This window comes from Accipiter gentilis, unplaced genomic scaffold (assembly GCF_929443795.1).
Source record: "Accipiter gentilis unplaced genomic scaffold, bAccGen1.1, whole genome shotgun sequence".
NCBI lineage: Eukaryota > Metazoa > Chordata > Aves > Accipitriformes > Accipitridae > Astur > Astur gentilis.
In genome coordinates, this window is record NW_026060952.1 from 315,368 (window position 1) to 330,061 (window position 14,694).

Sequence of the window (14,694 nt, forward strand, 5' to 3'; positions counted from 1 at the left end):
CTCGTTGTTGGTTTGCTTCGCTAAAGCGCAGCCAGTTTTGCCTGCGTGCTTGAGGAGGGTTTGATTCACGAGCTTGTATTTCTGGAACTGGGAAGTCCATCCACCTGCTCAGGCAGCACCGGGCCCTGCGGAGAACTGCAAGCTCAGAGGCCTGGCGTGATGAGTTGTCCTGCAGTCTGTGTGTCGGGCTCCTCGCTGTAGCATACCTCTTAGTTAATCGCCAGCTGTGGGAGTCCTTGAAGCCAAACTCAAACGAACAATTTCATCCCTTAAAGGAACTGACTGTGTCATCTAGGCAAATCTTGGGCTTCATCTCTGGTCCTCAGGATGCAAATGGAGTAAAAGTATTCATGTTATCTGTTTCTTCCTGAGGTCAGAGGCACGTAAGAAGGCTGCTGCCTGGCGTCACCCATTCGTGCATGCATGAGCTCCTAGGTGTGCGAACTGCACCCCCAGGAAGGAACGTCTGTAACTGTGGCGTTTGTCATGTCAATTATCTTTTGTTCTCCCATTTTGAGGAGGACTGTGAAGTGAATGTAATGATGCTAGTCCTGTGAATCCTAGTCCTTTTCAGGTTTAAAAATAATTTTTAAAAGAATTACTTTTTAGTTAGGAAAGCTGATGAGGTTTTCTTCACAGGGTTGGGAGAGCCTGGCATGTTGTTTTTTGCGGGAAGATGTGAGGACTGAAGCCAGATGCAGTTAAGGAAACACAGTGCTATGAATGCAAGCAACTGATGGAAGAGTGTCACCTGGATGAGTGTTTCTTGTAATGTGTTACTAGCGTATGGTGTCTCCTCACATCTCATTTCTCCGCTGTGTAGTTCGATGTGTCACTTGTTCAGCTGCTGCTGCTCATTAAATATAAATCTCCATTGGCAGGAGCAGTTACAGGGTCGTGGATCTTGGACCAAGATCCTCAAAACCCCCTAGCTATGCGAGGTTTCCCTGCCGCACGTGCACTGCCTTTGTGTCCTGATGCTCTGTTTCTCCAGGAATGTCAGTATTTGCGTGGGGAGTTTCAAGGACCTGCCTGTGGACGCGACGGCCCCTACACCCCTGATGTATTCTTCTGGTGCTGCATCCTCTTCTTCGCCACCTTTGCCCTGTCAAGCTTCTTGAAGAAGTTTAAAACCAGCCGCTACTTTCCAACTAGAGTAAGTAGAAGGAGGTGGCCAGTGTCCATCTCCGCACTCGTTTCCCAAAATGGCTTTCCTGGAGCACTAAGCAGTATTTGCCCTGCCTTGGTCAAGCTGGGAAACGTTGGCCTTGCAGGCCAAGCTCTCCAAGAGCTTGGATGTCCCACACTCATTTCCATGAGTGCAAAATCATCGTAGCGTTTCCCACCTGCCTCGTGACCTGCCCCAGATTGAAGATTTTTGGGGTTTGATTTTTTTTTATTTTTTTTCTTCTCCTCAGGTAGTAGGAAGTCAGGTTTCCCAAAGTTTTGGGGGTTGGGGGTTTCGGTTTGTTTTTTTTCCCCTACCTTCTGCGCATTATGTGCTCGAGTGGAAAGTAGATTCGAATGAGGAGCTTCCTTTTGAGGACTAAAGGATGCCTCAGTGCCTTGTTGCCATTGTAGCTGTGAGTGTAGCTGTAGTGGCAGACATGTGTTTTCTTATTTTTAATATTATTATTATTATTATTTTTAGATTTTGACTTAAACCAACCCTTGTTGGCCTAGTTAAGCTTTTTTTTATTGTCTGACCCCAGATCTCACAGGGACAAACACAGCAGCAGTATCTAAGCAAGGGATCAGGCTGCATGTGCTCAGAGGGGTGGTGGGATTTGGTTAAGCAGCCTTAATGTTGTGGATGTCTGCAACTCTTGCATCTCACCTTACGGCCCTGTTTGCCATGCCCCTCTCACCTCTGGTTTCTCGCCCCAGGTACGGTCCACAGTGAGCGACTTTGCTGTTTTCCTCACCATCGTCATCATGGTGCTCCTTGACTTTGTGGTTGGGATCCCATTGCCGAAGCTCCAGGTCCCCCATGCGTTCAAGGTAACGGGGTGTTTTGGCACGTGGGGGTGCCACAAGGTGATGCCGGGGCAGGGCAGGGCTGAGTCTGGAGGAGATGCTGGTGGTGTGACCATCTCCTCTTCCACCTCCAAGTGCCTTGCTTCCTCCTGGAAATGAGAAGATGGCCCCAAAACTAGATACCTACAGGGGAAGTATCTAGAGCTGCTTGCAAGGAGGAGACTGGCACTGCTGAAGCCCCCGGGAGAGGGGGACATGAAGCCAGGGCTGGGAGGTGCTCTGACGCAAGGAGGGAGGGGAAAATGAAAGCCAGTGGAGTGCCTGGGCTGGGAGACAATGCTGATGTGTGGGCTTTGTTGCAGCCTACCAGAGACGACCGCGGGTGGTTCATCAACCCCATAGGACCCAACCCTTGGTGGACGGTGTTGGCTGCGCTCGTCCCAGCTCTGCTCTGCACCATCTTGATATTCATGGACCAGCAGATCAGTGCCGTTATTGTGAACAGGAAGGAGCACAAGCTGAAGGTAAGGGCCTGCGAGAGATGACTCCAGCCCCTTCTGGGCTGCAGGTCTGGGGGGAAGCTCTTATTCCCGATGCTTTCTGAAGGCATTGGTTTGGGACAAGGTCAGGCTGCGTGGCAGGATGCTCTCCTGGATTAACGATGATGCAGGGAGCAAGTGACAGGGCAGTATAGATGAGCAACCTTTTGGAGGAGCAAATTAATCTTGGAGCAATAGAGAACTGCGTTTTTGTTTTAAAATGGCAGCAGCAGCAGGTGCGGGGAATGAATTGTTTTGATGCGCTGCCAGGGATAACTCAGAGTCACACCTTCCTCGCAAGTGGTAGAATTTTCTTTGTGAGTGGAAAAAATGGTTTGGTGCTTTTGGGTTGTGGGTTGGTTTTTTTTTTGGAGAAGTATGTATCGCACAAGCTCTGCGTATCCCTTGTGTCTGAACTCCTGCCAGATTTTCATGCCAGGTGCTTGTGCAAAGCCTGCATACACCCTTGCTTGTTTCCATTTCTTGTTTTGAATTCTGAAGAAGTTGACTTGTGCTCGAGCAGGGTTTGAGTCTGACTTGCGACGTTATCCTTGCTCTTGTGCTATGGGATGCTCTGTTTCTTGTTTTCCTGCCTGCAGAAAGGATGCGGGTACCACCTGGACCTTTTTGTGGTGGCCGTGATGCTCGGGGTGTGCTCTGTGATGGGGCTGCCCTGGTTTGTGGCTGCGACCGTCCTGTCCATCACCCACGTGAATAGCCTCAAAGTAGAGTCTGACTGCTCAGCTCCAGGAGAACAACCCAAGTTGCTGGGGATACGAGAGCAGAGAGTCACTGGCTTGCTGATCTTTGTGCTCATGGGCTGCTCTGTCTTCTTCACTTCTGTGTTAAAGGTGAGAGGAAAATGCAAACCACCCAACAACCGTGAGCTTGTTGGAGGTTACAGAAAAACAGTCTCTGCAGGCCTGAGTAGTTAGTTGTGGAGCGGAGGAGGAGGAGGTGGTCCCAACCCTTGGGGCTTGACCAACGGTGGGAACCAGCCTCGGTTAGGTTTTGCAGCCCTTCAGGCCCCCGTTTCGTGTGCTCGAGGCGAGCGAGCAACGCAACTGCTTGAATTTTTGGGTGTCTTTCAGGCCCACCCATGTTTATGGGTTACAGTTGAGCATATTCAGACCAGCACATCTGCTCTGTTTCAAACAGGCAGCCCTTTAGTGGCTGCAATTTGCTCCCCAAATGCCGCGGAGCAGCCGTTCCCAGGAGCTAAACACACTGAGGTCATCCCTGTGGGCTTCCTTGCACGTTCCTCCCACAAAGTAATCTCGTCTCTAGGCTAAAAGGAGGCCTGTGGCCTTTGCCTGTTGCCCCAAGAATAGGCAGAAGTGTTTCTTCTACCGCCAGAGAATGCGGCATAGGGTAGCACGGGTGAAATCGCCTATTTTCCTCCAACCTTTCTGGAAAATAGGATTATTCTGAGGAGAGATAACTCCCAAGTTCAGCCTAAAGCAGAGCCTTAGCTCACTCGTGCGCACAAAATGGCAAAACAATGGTTAATATCTGACCCATCTCTAAGCCTGAATGGAAGCTGGAAAGCTTCAAGCAATTTTAGGCAGTGCCTGTGGAAGAGGGTGGTAATACTGAAAATGCAATACAGAAAAAGAAACGATTGCATTCTTTCTTTTCTTTTTCTTCCCCCCCCCAGTTTATACCAATGCCTGTGCTTTATGGCGTCTTTCTCTACATGGGTGTGTCGTCGCTCAGAGGAATTCAGGTACGGACTCTTTTACAGCGTGCAGCATGTCGGCTCCCTGGTATTTTGTCTCTGTAGCAGCAGGGAAAAAAGCAGTGGCATGGGAAAAACTTCTCACAGAGCAAGCAATGAAACTCTTTTGTGTAAGAAAGAGATTGGTGGAGGCACAGGAGGTAGATAGGGCTGGGAGGACCAGGCAAGTTCAGCGCTCTCTGTTGCAGGGTTTAGGGCAGGTCAGTGTTTGGTTACGTGAAAAGCGGGGGAATTTGGTGCAAAGGGAAGGCAGTTTCTACCACTGGTGGAAATCCTCATGGGGGGATTCAGTGGGCCGAGAAATGCTAATAATGGAATGGCATGGAAGAGTTGCCGTTTGGGCAGCTCTCAGGGGCAAGCCGGTTGCTAGATGGAGCGAAGGGAAAATGGGTGCTGCTCCCAGGAGGAATGCGGTGGGATCCAGGAGTTCTGACGGCAAGCGAGATGCTGCAAAGTGCCTCCACGTCTCGAGAGGGCCAGCAACTTGCCGCAGTCCCAAGGTGGCAACCTTTCCCTTTTATTTCGCAGTTCTTTGATCGCTTGAAGCTGTTTTGGATGCCGGCGAAACACCAGCCGGATTTCATCTGACTGCGGCACGTGCCCTTGCGAAAGGTGCATTTCTTCACGGCGATCCAGCTGACCTGCCTCGTCCTGCTCTGGACCATCAAGGTGTCCCATGCCGCCATCATCTTTCCCATGATGGTAAGAGCTGCCACCGCTCGGCAGCGGGGTGTTTGCAGCGTTGTTGTGAGAGGTGGCATCGTCTCTGAGCTCACCGCATCTTCCCTCTTATTCATGAAGGTTTTGGCTCTCGTATTTGTCCGGAAAGCGATGGATTTCTGCTTCTCAAAGCGAGAGCTCAGCTTTCTGGATGACCTTATGCCAGAAAGGAAGAAGAAGTTGGACGATGCCAGAAATGAAGCTGGAGAAGAAGAAGAGGTAAGGCTTGCTGTGTCCTCGGGGCTGGACATCTCCGTGTGTCTGTGAGATTGCCTGTTTCTCTTACAGCTTGTCTGGAAATGTTGGGGGAAGATCAGCACTCAATCGAAATAGATCCCAATAGCCTGTAACTTTTGTAACCTTTGTTTCCTCAAGTAGCAGTGAGCTGAACGCTTGAATACAGGTGTAATTTTTAAAACGAGTCATTTTTCACAAAGGTCATTATCATTATGATGATTATTATTAGATGCTGCTGCGGCTGCTGCTGCTGGCAAGACTTGCTCATAATCATGTTTTGAACACACAGTCCCCCTGCCCCGAAATCTTTGGAGTGAACGGTTTCTCCCCTGCTGCACTAATACCTATAGCTGCCAAGGGGCAGAAGCGGAGGGCAGACTGCTAAGTTTGTGCTGGGCATTCAGCTTATCTCCACTTTGATCAAAGACAGAGAATGTGATTTGTCCCTTTTTTACATCAGGAGTCCAGGAGGGCCATGGAAGCTGCTGCTACTGCAAGTTCAGTTCAGCTGAACGTGGGGAAGACCAGTGACGTGGATATCCCAAAGCAAAGCAGTGACGGGTAAAGCCCCACCAAGCGCCACGACCCCTGGCAAGATTAGCTTGAAGGTGTTTGGCAGAGTTTTCTCCACTTGCCTCTTTGTGGGGCATCCCACAGAAACCAGCAGGCAGCTTGGTGGGAAAATCAAATTTGGGGGCAGGGCTGCAGGAGGTGATTGCAAGGCTCTGACCGCAAGCAGAGTGGCTGCAGCACTCGCGTTTGACCCCCAAACCTTGCCTCATCAGTGCTTTTACGGTAGCTGGAGATCCTCATACTTAACACATGAGGAGTTGCAGGCGTGATCTGTACCAGCAGTGGCTTAGGAACCCGGACCGGGGCTAAGCCCCAGCAAGAGCCTTTGCACAGAGCTGTTGCTCTGCAGCTCCCCGGCTTGCCTCCCAAAACTCCTCATCCAGCAAAACCTCCCACGGTTATGCAGAGCTTTGATTCTCGGGGCTCCGCTGTTCCTCTTGCTGATGCTAATGCCCTTGGTGGCATCAGTTCCCATAATCACGGATTGCTATGTAAAATATTTATTGCAGGACTGATCCTTCTGAGATTGTTATCCTGGATGAAATGTCACAAACGACCATATGGAAGGCTCTCACTTTGAAGACAGAAACCCTTTGAATCCAGGGAGGAAAAAGGTAAAGGATTGCATGTGATCGTGACCGTGCTCCTCAGCAAGCGACGGCGCACACCTACGCTTTTCCCACGCTTTGGCCGGCAAGGCTGAGCAAATGGCCTGTCCCTGGGAACAGGCAGGGAGGACCGTGGCATGCAAACCAACTCCTCTCTGCTGGGGTGGTCCCCCAAACAGGGCTGAATCAGCAGCAGCTGGCAGGTCTTCCACTGATGATGCTCTCCCTCTTTTTCTCTTCCCTTCGCCTTTCCCCACTCCCGCTTTTCACGTTTAGGAATCTTGACTTTGAAGGAGAGGAGTGAGAGCGTGACTCGGGGATGTGCCAACGCAGACAGAGGGAGAAGGCGCTTTGTTTCAGTTGGAGGATTCCCATTAAAGCCATGCAGATGTTTTCAGTTATCCTTGGTGTGCTTCAGGCATTCAGTATCTCTAGACCAGCAAGCTGAGGGGAACGTCACAGTCAAGGGGAGTTTGGTGGTGTTAAGTCTGTGTGCGTACGTGCGTGTGGGGGTGTGGGTTTGTAGTGGTAGAGGGACTGCTATGGCTTTATCATTCAGTGCTCTTCTTTTAATACCTAATTCCTCCTCTTTTTTTTTTTCCTCTTTTTTTCAAATGTAAACTGGGAATGTCCAAAATAATTTTCTGTTATATTTGATGCATTCTCCACTTTCTTCTTGATCACAACCGGGTTTTTGGTCTGGTTTGGGGTCCTGGCTTTAATTCACTCTTATGTCTCTTACTGGTACGAGAGGGATGCCCTCTGCGGCAGGGCAGCATAGAGAGCGTCCAAGCAGTTGGCCTAAGGTGAAAGAAAAGCATTTGCTCCCTGCGCTCCAGTTTTACCTCTCTTGGTTGGTTTGGTTTTGGGTTTGTTTTTTTTGCTTTGGCTCTGCCATCAGCCTGGGAGCTGCAAAATGCAGAACTGCCACCTTCTTGTCCCCTGGCTGTAAACTGCATCTAAGGGAGCTCTTCAGGTATTTGATTTTGAATACACCATATGGTCACAGGAGCGGCCAGACGAGACCTGGGGCTCTGTGTCCCTGGGCTGCTCCCTCTGTTGTTTCTCCACTTTCCTTCTGTATTGGATCTGGCTGAGTTGGAGTTCCTTTACCTGACAGCAGCCCTCGTAGTGCTGTGCTCTGTACTGGTAGCTAGAAAGCTGTTGATAACACAGGAGTGTTTTGGCCATGGCAGACAGCCAGAGCACACCCAGACACCCAGACATCCAGGCGTCTTCCACATGGAGGCCACTTCCCACCTCGGCTGGCCAACGCAACGCGCTGCCTACCTTCTTCAAGGACGTCAGCAGTTTGATGCTGACGAAGCCCATCTTGTTCTTCTGGACATGTTTCAGGAGGAAAGCATCCTTGGCCAGGTTCTTGTCAGAGAGGTGGAATTCCACCCTGGACACAACCCTCCTGGCCAGCTGCCGGTCAGGGACGGGGTAGCTGTAGTCCAAGAGATCAGCCCCCAGAACATCGCTCGCATCGCAGAAGCTCCCGGCAAAGCAGCAGGGACACGGGTGTGACTTGGTAGCCTTTGGGATGTGCAGCACTGCCCGGTCCCAGCCACAGCGGTGCAGATGGCAGAGTCTTGAGGAGCGGGGTGGCTCAGCTGCGCTCTGAAATGAAATGGAGTTTTATGCTTTTAGAAGCGCGCTTGCCTTCATGCCCCCAGCATCGGTCCCTGCCACAAGTTACGCAGCACATGGCATTGCACAATCTTGCAGCCAGAGGTGCCTCATGAACAGAGCGCAATCTCTTTGATTACCAGGACACAGGCCAGGAGAGATCTTTGGCCTCCGGTTCACGGCAGTTGTCCCGACTCCCCCAGGCCACACACTGTTCACACAGCGGGAGCGAGAGGCCTGTGTCCTTGGTACCCTTGGGGTGTCCTTGCTAGCGCCGAATCCTCCAAGCACGAGGAGGGGATGTACTAACCCCATACCTGGGATCCCGTAGAGCGCAAACAGCCCCAGCGCCCCGACACCGGACGTTGGGCAGAATCCAGTCCTTTTCTGGGAGCACGCGGCAGCGGGTACCGTCTCCTCCGGGGTGTCACGCACCCAGGGAAAGGGCCACCCCCTCCCAGGGGGATCCAGAGCTGCTGCTTTTCCCAGCAGGAGACTGAAAGACCTGACAGCACTACTGGAGCGAGGGCTGGGGGAAAGCGTGCCACCGAGCAACACTGCATGACCTTCCTTCATGCCCTCGAGGTCCTTTTTCCTATTTCTGCCTCGCTCCGGTCAACGCAGTGAACAGAAGCGCGGGCAACGGTCACAAACGCATTTGCCATCTGGCGCAAGGAGGCTGCGGCTGCAGCTTGGTGCCCACTCGGCTCGGCTGAATCAACTTGTTGTTCTTCCCCCACCGGAAAAATACTGTTGAAAGCCAAGAGCATTTGCACCCGCAGACCCCGAGAGCCGCCTGTAGGCCCCGGGGCCACCCCAGCCTCCCTTAACTCTTTCCCTCCCCAGGAGGAGCTGGGGAGGCTCTTGGGGGTGGGGCGGAACACAGGGAGCCCCCGCATTCCTTCCGGGGAGACGCCAAAGAGTCCTTGGCAGACAACAGCCAGAAGGGACCATGGCGCGGCCACCAACGCAGCTCCCACTGCCTGGGCCATGGGGCCCCCCGGCGCCCCAGCTTTTCCAGCCATTCGTGCTCCCCAAAACTTTCTACCCTCGAGGTAGGGACCGACCCCAACCCCTGCAGCCCAGGGATGCTCTTGGGGGGCAAGAGCAGAGGTGACCGCCGGCCATCGCTCCTGTCTCATTCTCTCAGGCTCAGCCAACCTATGCCGCCTGCCCGCACGGGAGCAGCCCTTCCCTGCAGCCCGGGCACCCCAGGCACCACCAGCAGGTATGGCACCCCAGTCTGCTCTGGCCCCTTCGCCATCCCCATCACACCCGTTCCCCCGGCACTTTTCGCATGGGGGTTCAGCAAGCCCCGGTGAGCATCCTTGCCCTCGCCCGGGCGGCGCGTGCCCAGTAAAGCCCATCTGCAGAGAATTCCCCAAATATTTGGGGCCACCTCTCCCCTTTCACCTCCTAGATGCCAGTCTCCTCCCCGATTTGCAACCCTGTCCCACCGGCACAGCGGGTCACCCCGTGGGGATCACTCCGGCCACAAGCTCCCCACACCCCTGGCCCAGAGCTGGGGGATGTCGGCCATCGGGGCCGGCTCGGCGGGTGCCCCTGGACAGTTCCCCCGGCCCAGCACAGCTCCCCCTCACCCACACAGGTCTGCAGAGGGCTCCATGTGGCTGCCTCTTTGACCCCCGGGTCTTCCGCATCCAGTGGACAACCACCGACCTGCCTCCACTGGCCACCGCCACGCTTGGCCAAGGCGCCGCTTCTCTGCCGGGTGCTGCCCTGTGGGGTCCCGGGGGCTGCGGGGCCCCCCAGGGCCAACCACGATACCTCACACCCTACAAAAACCAGAGGAGTGGGGTGGCCCCAGACCCTCTGGAGCTGCCAGTGTCCATCCCTGGCTACCAGCACATCAAGGGGCAGCTGTCACAGATCAACATCGCCAGCACGGCCACCCCTGTGGGGGCACCCCCGGGCAGCGATGTCCACACCAGCCCCTGCGCTGCCACCAACAACGAAGCCCTTGGGGACACTGCAGGCGACCTTGCAGTGTCCGAGGAGATGGTCCTGGAAGAGGCCCTAAGGCTCTTCGGTTGCTCCCTGGATAGAGTGGGGGTCAGCCAGGATGCTCCCAGCAGAGGTTCCGTGCCCGAGGATGCTGCTGGCACCAGCACAGACACCCCCGACCACGACTTCAGCTCGCTCTCGCTGCCTGAGGAGATGCTCACCCCCGACTACTGCATCCCCAAGCTCAGCGACGCCATGCTGAGCCTCAAAATAGTCAACGGCGGCGGGATGCAGCCCCAGGAGCCGTGGCAGGATGCGGGGATGGACCTGCCACCGTCCCCACCTGCCACGGCCGGCAAGCGGAGGAAGAGGCAGGCGCAGAGCTCCTTGCCAATGGCACCCAGCAAGCGCAGGGCTCTGGCAGCCAACGTGAGGGTGTGTGTGTGTGGGGGGGATTAGACAGGGGTGAGAGGGATGGAGATGGGGGCAGTGGGGGGGGTGGGAGAGGAGGGGTGGGGTATATGGCAGGGGGGGTGGGCGGGGGTGGCTAGGGAGGGGTTAGACCAGCTTGGATGGGACCTTTTCTCTTGTCTTTTCAATTAAAAGCTCCTTCTCCAGAGCCGCTCCGTGCCTGTGTGGGACAGGGAGGGAGCCCGGGGGGCACCGGGAAACAGCCCCCAAGAGGTGCAAAAGCCCCGCCGAGCCCCAGACCCAAGCCAGCAAGCCCCGAGGGGAGCCCAGCCACCCCCAGGCCTGAGTCACCACCAGCACGGCAGGCGATGGTGGGGGGGGGACGGGAACGGGAACAACTCCCCGTTCCCCTTCCCCAGGAGAAGCAGCCCTTTGGTGGGGAAGCCAGGACAGACAGGTCCCTGCAGGACTCACGGACACGGCCCCACGCAGAAAGCAGCACAGAGCCCCTGCCACAACGACAGACCTTGGGGGCCGGGGGGGACACGGGCACACACGACAACAAGGGCTGCAAGGCCTTCGTCTTGAACACCACCAGCATCCCCTCCAGCGGGGACAGGGCTCGGTGCACAGCCCTTCAAAGCCTCAAGACCATCACGGCCTTCCTCGGGTCCCACTGACCTCAGCCCCCAAGAGCCCAGCTTTGCCTCACTGACACAGCAACATAACCCCAAATCACCCCAAGAACGGCGAGGGAGGGAGCTGCAGGCCAGGCAGGGACCCTCCTCCGCTTGTCTGGCTGCACCTTGGGCAGCCGCAAGACCAGGAAGGGGGAAGAAAAAATCAGAAGGAAAAAAAAAAAAAAATCACTGCACCGGCCAGAAAGTGCCTGGAAACTTCATCCCTCTTCATTGCCCATTTCCCATGCGAGCTCCACAACCTGGGAGCAACGCAGCCAATAGAACCTTCGAGAAGCAGACACACAGCCTGCTGCAGCTGGCCCTGCTCGAGCAGCCAAGGTGGGCTGGATGATCTCTAGAGGTCTCTTTCAGCATCCATTCTGTGCTGCTGTGACTCTGTCTCTGTTGTGGTTTAACCCCAGCCAGCAACTAAGCACCACCCAGCCGCTCACTCACTCCCCCCCCACCCAGTGGGATGGGGGAGAAAATCCGGAAAAAGAAGTAAAACTCGTGGGTTGAGATAAGCACGGTTTAATAGAACAGAAAGGAAGAAACTAATAATGATAATACTAATAAAATGACAACAGCAATAATAAAAGGATCGCAATGTACAAATGATGCGCAGTGCAATTGCTCACCACCCACCAATCGACACCCAGCTAGTCCCCGAGCAGCGATTCCCCCCCCACTCCCCAGTTCCTATACTAGATGGGATGTCGCATGGTATGGAATACCCTGTTGGCCAGTTTGGGTCAGGTGCCCTGGCTGTGTTCTGTGCCAACTCCAGCTTTCTCGCTGGCTGGGCATGAGAAGCTGAAAAATCCTTGACTTTAGTCTAAACACTCCTCGGCAACAACTGCAAACATCAGTGTTATCAACGTTCTTTGCATACTGAACTCAAAACATAGCACTGTACCAGCTACTAGGAAGACAGTTAACTCTATCCAAGCTGAAACCAGGACACTTTTAACCACTTAACATTCCGTGAGAAATACTGCAAGAGCTCAAGAAGAAAGAGCAGAAAGACAGGAGACAGGTGAAAGCCTAGAGCGCCAGCTAGAGGGAATGAAAGACCCTCTTCCTTCTCTGAAGCTTCAGCAAGGCTTCCTTCACCTGCTTGTTCCTCCGACTGTCAATGACGGGGTTCAAACTGGGGCTGACGAGACTGTAGAAAAGGGAAAGAACTTTCTCCCTCCCAGAGGAGTTACCGCTCCTGGGCCCCGCGTACATGAAGATGGCGTTTCCATAAAAGACACCCACCACGGTCGGGTGGGAGCCACAGGTGGAGGTGGTTTCGTGCCATCCTGGCACAGAGCGGATGCGCAGATCGGTGGCCAGGCTGTCCAGGGAGCAAATCGGGATTAGGGCTAAAGGGAAGAGGAAGAAGCACACACAAACAGCAAAGATCAGGACTTTATTGGCAGGAGCGGCAGGGCAGGCCAGCTTTGAGACAGCAAGAATTTCACAGGAGAAGTGGACAACCTCGCAGGGGCCACAGAAAGGCAGGTATAAAGCCAGAGAGGCTTGCAGTGTACCAAATACAAACACCAAAGCCCACAAAACCGTGGCAAGGGTGAGGCGCAGCCTCCAGATCACGATGAGGGCATAGCACAGGGGACGGCAGACTGCCACATAGTGAACTTGAGACATGATGGCCAGCAGCACGCACGCCGTAAGTGCAAAGATTAAATAAAGATGGCTCTGTGCCCCACACCCAGCAAAGGAGGGGGTTCTGCCTTGTCCAAGGAGGCTCCTTAGCATACGGGGGACATTGCTGGAGGCGTAGCAGATGTCCGCGATGGAGAGGTGGCAGAGGAAGAAGTACATGGGGAGGCAGTAGTCCAGGCAGATAAGCAGAAAGACAAGTGCGTTTCCCATCAGAGTGGCAGAGCAGAGGGCAGAGAAAAGGCCAAAGAGGCAGCGCTGCAGGGCTGGGGTGCTGCAGAACCCCAGGAGGACGAATTCTGTGACCGTCGTTTCATTCTGCACGCTGTGCTGGAGGTGAGGCAGCACAAACTGCGACCACGGAGATCTGGAAGCGAAGGAGCAAGGAAAAGGAAAGAAAAAGGAGAGTTTTCCTAAGAATGTTGCGCAGGAGGAACCGCTGCACCGGCTCACCAGCGCCTGGTTCTGCTTCCCCAGCATGAATGACACGTCTGTCCAGGGCACCTCCCCCAGCACCCAAAACAGACTGCACCCCTGCACAGCGCAGCCCACCCTGCCTGCACCCCCCCATCACTCCAAACCACGCTACACCCGCACAGGCTGCACAAACCTGAACGGCACCACCCAGCTGATCACTGCGCCCACCCCACGGCTGGACCTCCCAGACAAGTGGCCCCCAGCCCCTCACTGACCATCCCTGACCCGTCACTGACCCCATCCCTGACCCCCTCATCGACCCCATCCCTGACCCATCACCAGACCCCTCTCCCCCTCCCCTTTCCCCCTTCCTTCCTTCTTCCCCCGCTCCCCCGTTCCCGTCCCCTTCCCGCCCGTACCCACCTGCCGGCCCTGCCGCCACTGCCGTCCGCCTTGCTCCCCGCTGCTGGGCCGAGCTCGCCGCAACGGCCCGACCCGCAGCCTCCCGCTGCCCACCGGCCTCTCGCCTCACCTCCCGCCCGTCCCCACGCACCGACCCCTCTGTGCCCACGCCACCTCGCTCCCGGCCCCACCACCCCGGGCGTAGCGCGTCCCCCAGCACCCCGGCCCGGGCCCCCGCGCCCGCTCAGACGACCCAGCAGGCCCGGGCTGAGCCCAGCGGGGGCGTAGGCCCCGGGGAGGGGGGAAGGGGGGACTCCCCCCCTCCCTCGTGCCAGCGAACGGCCGATGGAACCCTGCCGCCTGCCGCGGCAGCCGTAACCAGGGCAAGCCAGCAGACCCCAACGGTCGCAGATCGCTGTGGCTGAGCGCACAGGAAGGCCTCTGGTGTCCCGGTGTGCCCACCTGCCTTCGAGCGAAGGGAGCCCGGCGGGCCTTGTCCTGCGCCTCCTGAGGACGAGGGAAGAGCCTCGGCGTGCCTGAGGGGCTGGGGGCTGCTCCCCGGCTCGGCCTGGCCATAGGTGGGGGTGGCACCAGGCCCTGGGAGGGAAGGGACAGAGGACAGAGGGGTGTCTGCGACAAGGGGGATGCCCCCATACAGACAAACCCCAGCCCCATAGCGGGAGGAGGAGGAAGAGGGAGCCAGTCCCGTCCCCCCGGGGCGAGGAGGGGTCCATGTGCTCCGGGGCAGCCAGAGGGCTTCTGGGGAGGGGGGATCAGGGGGCTTAGGGGAGTGACATTGGGGTACTTTGCGACACCCTGTGGCAGCCAGCCCTGCTCCCGCAGTGTCTGGGAGGACAGTGTTGGGACAGGATGGGAGCGAGGAGCCCCTGAGCACAGCCACCTCTGCCCCCACCACCCCTGGGGTGGCAGGGGGTCCTCCTCACCCCTTTCCTCCCTCCCTCCTGCAGGATGGCGGAGAGACCCCCTGGCCACGTTAGGCAGGCCTGGGTGGAGAAGGCTGGAGCTGCCCCGGCTCCCAGATCCAGGCCAAAGCCCCATGAGATGTCCGAGGTCCAGCTGCTGCGGGCAGGTGAGTGTGCGGGTGCTGTGGAGCAGGGGGCTCCCCAGCC

The 14,694-nt window shown here is 56.0% G+C and overlaps 1 protein-coding gene across 8 annotated transcripts in view; it reads left to right on the forward strand.

Annotated features, from left to right (window-relative positions):
- Positions 1 to 14,694, forward strand: part of LOC126037137 (electroneutral sodium bicarbonate exchanger 1-like) — a 630,736-nt gene that overhangs the window by 14,822 nt on the left and 601,220 nt on the right. For 4 of the 8 annotated variants that reach the window (XR_007505527.1, XM_049797388.1, XM_049797386.1 and 1 more), the window contains exon 3: positions 995 to 1,156. The exons of the other annotated variants lie outside the window; for them this stretch is intronic. Coding sequence is in view for 3 of the 4 variants with exons in the window: in XM_049797388.1 (XP_049653345.1) it covers positions 995 to 1,156 (162 nt within the window). In the remaining variant the exon portion in view is untranslated. The remainder of the gene's footprint in view (positions 1 to 994; positions 1,157 to 14,694) is intronic. 8 annotated transcript variants of the gene reach the window in all.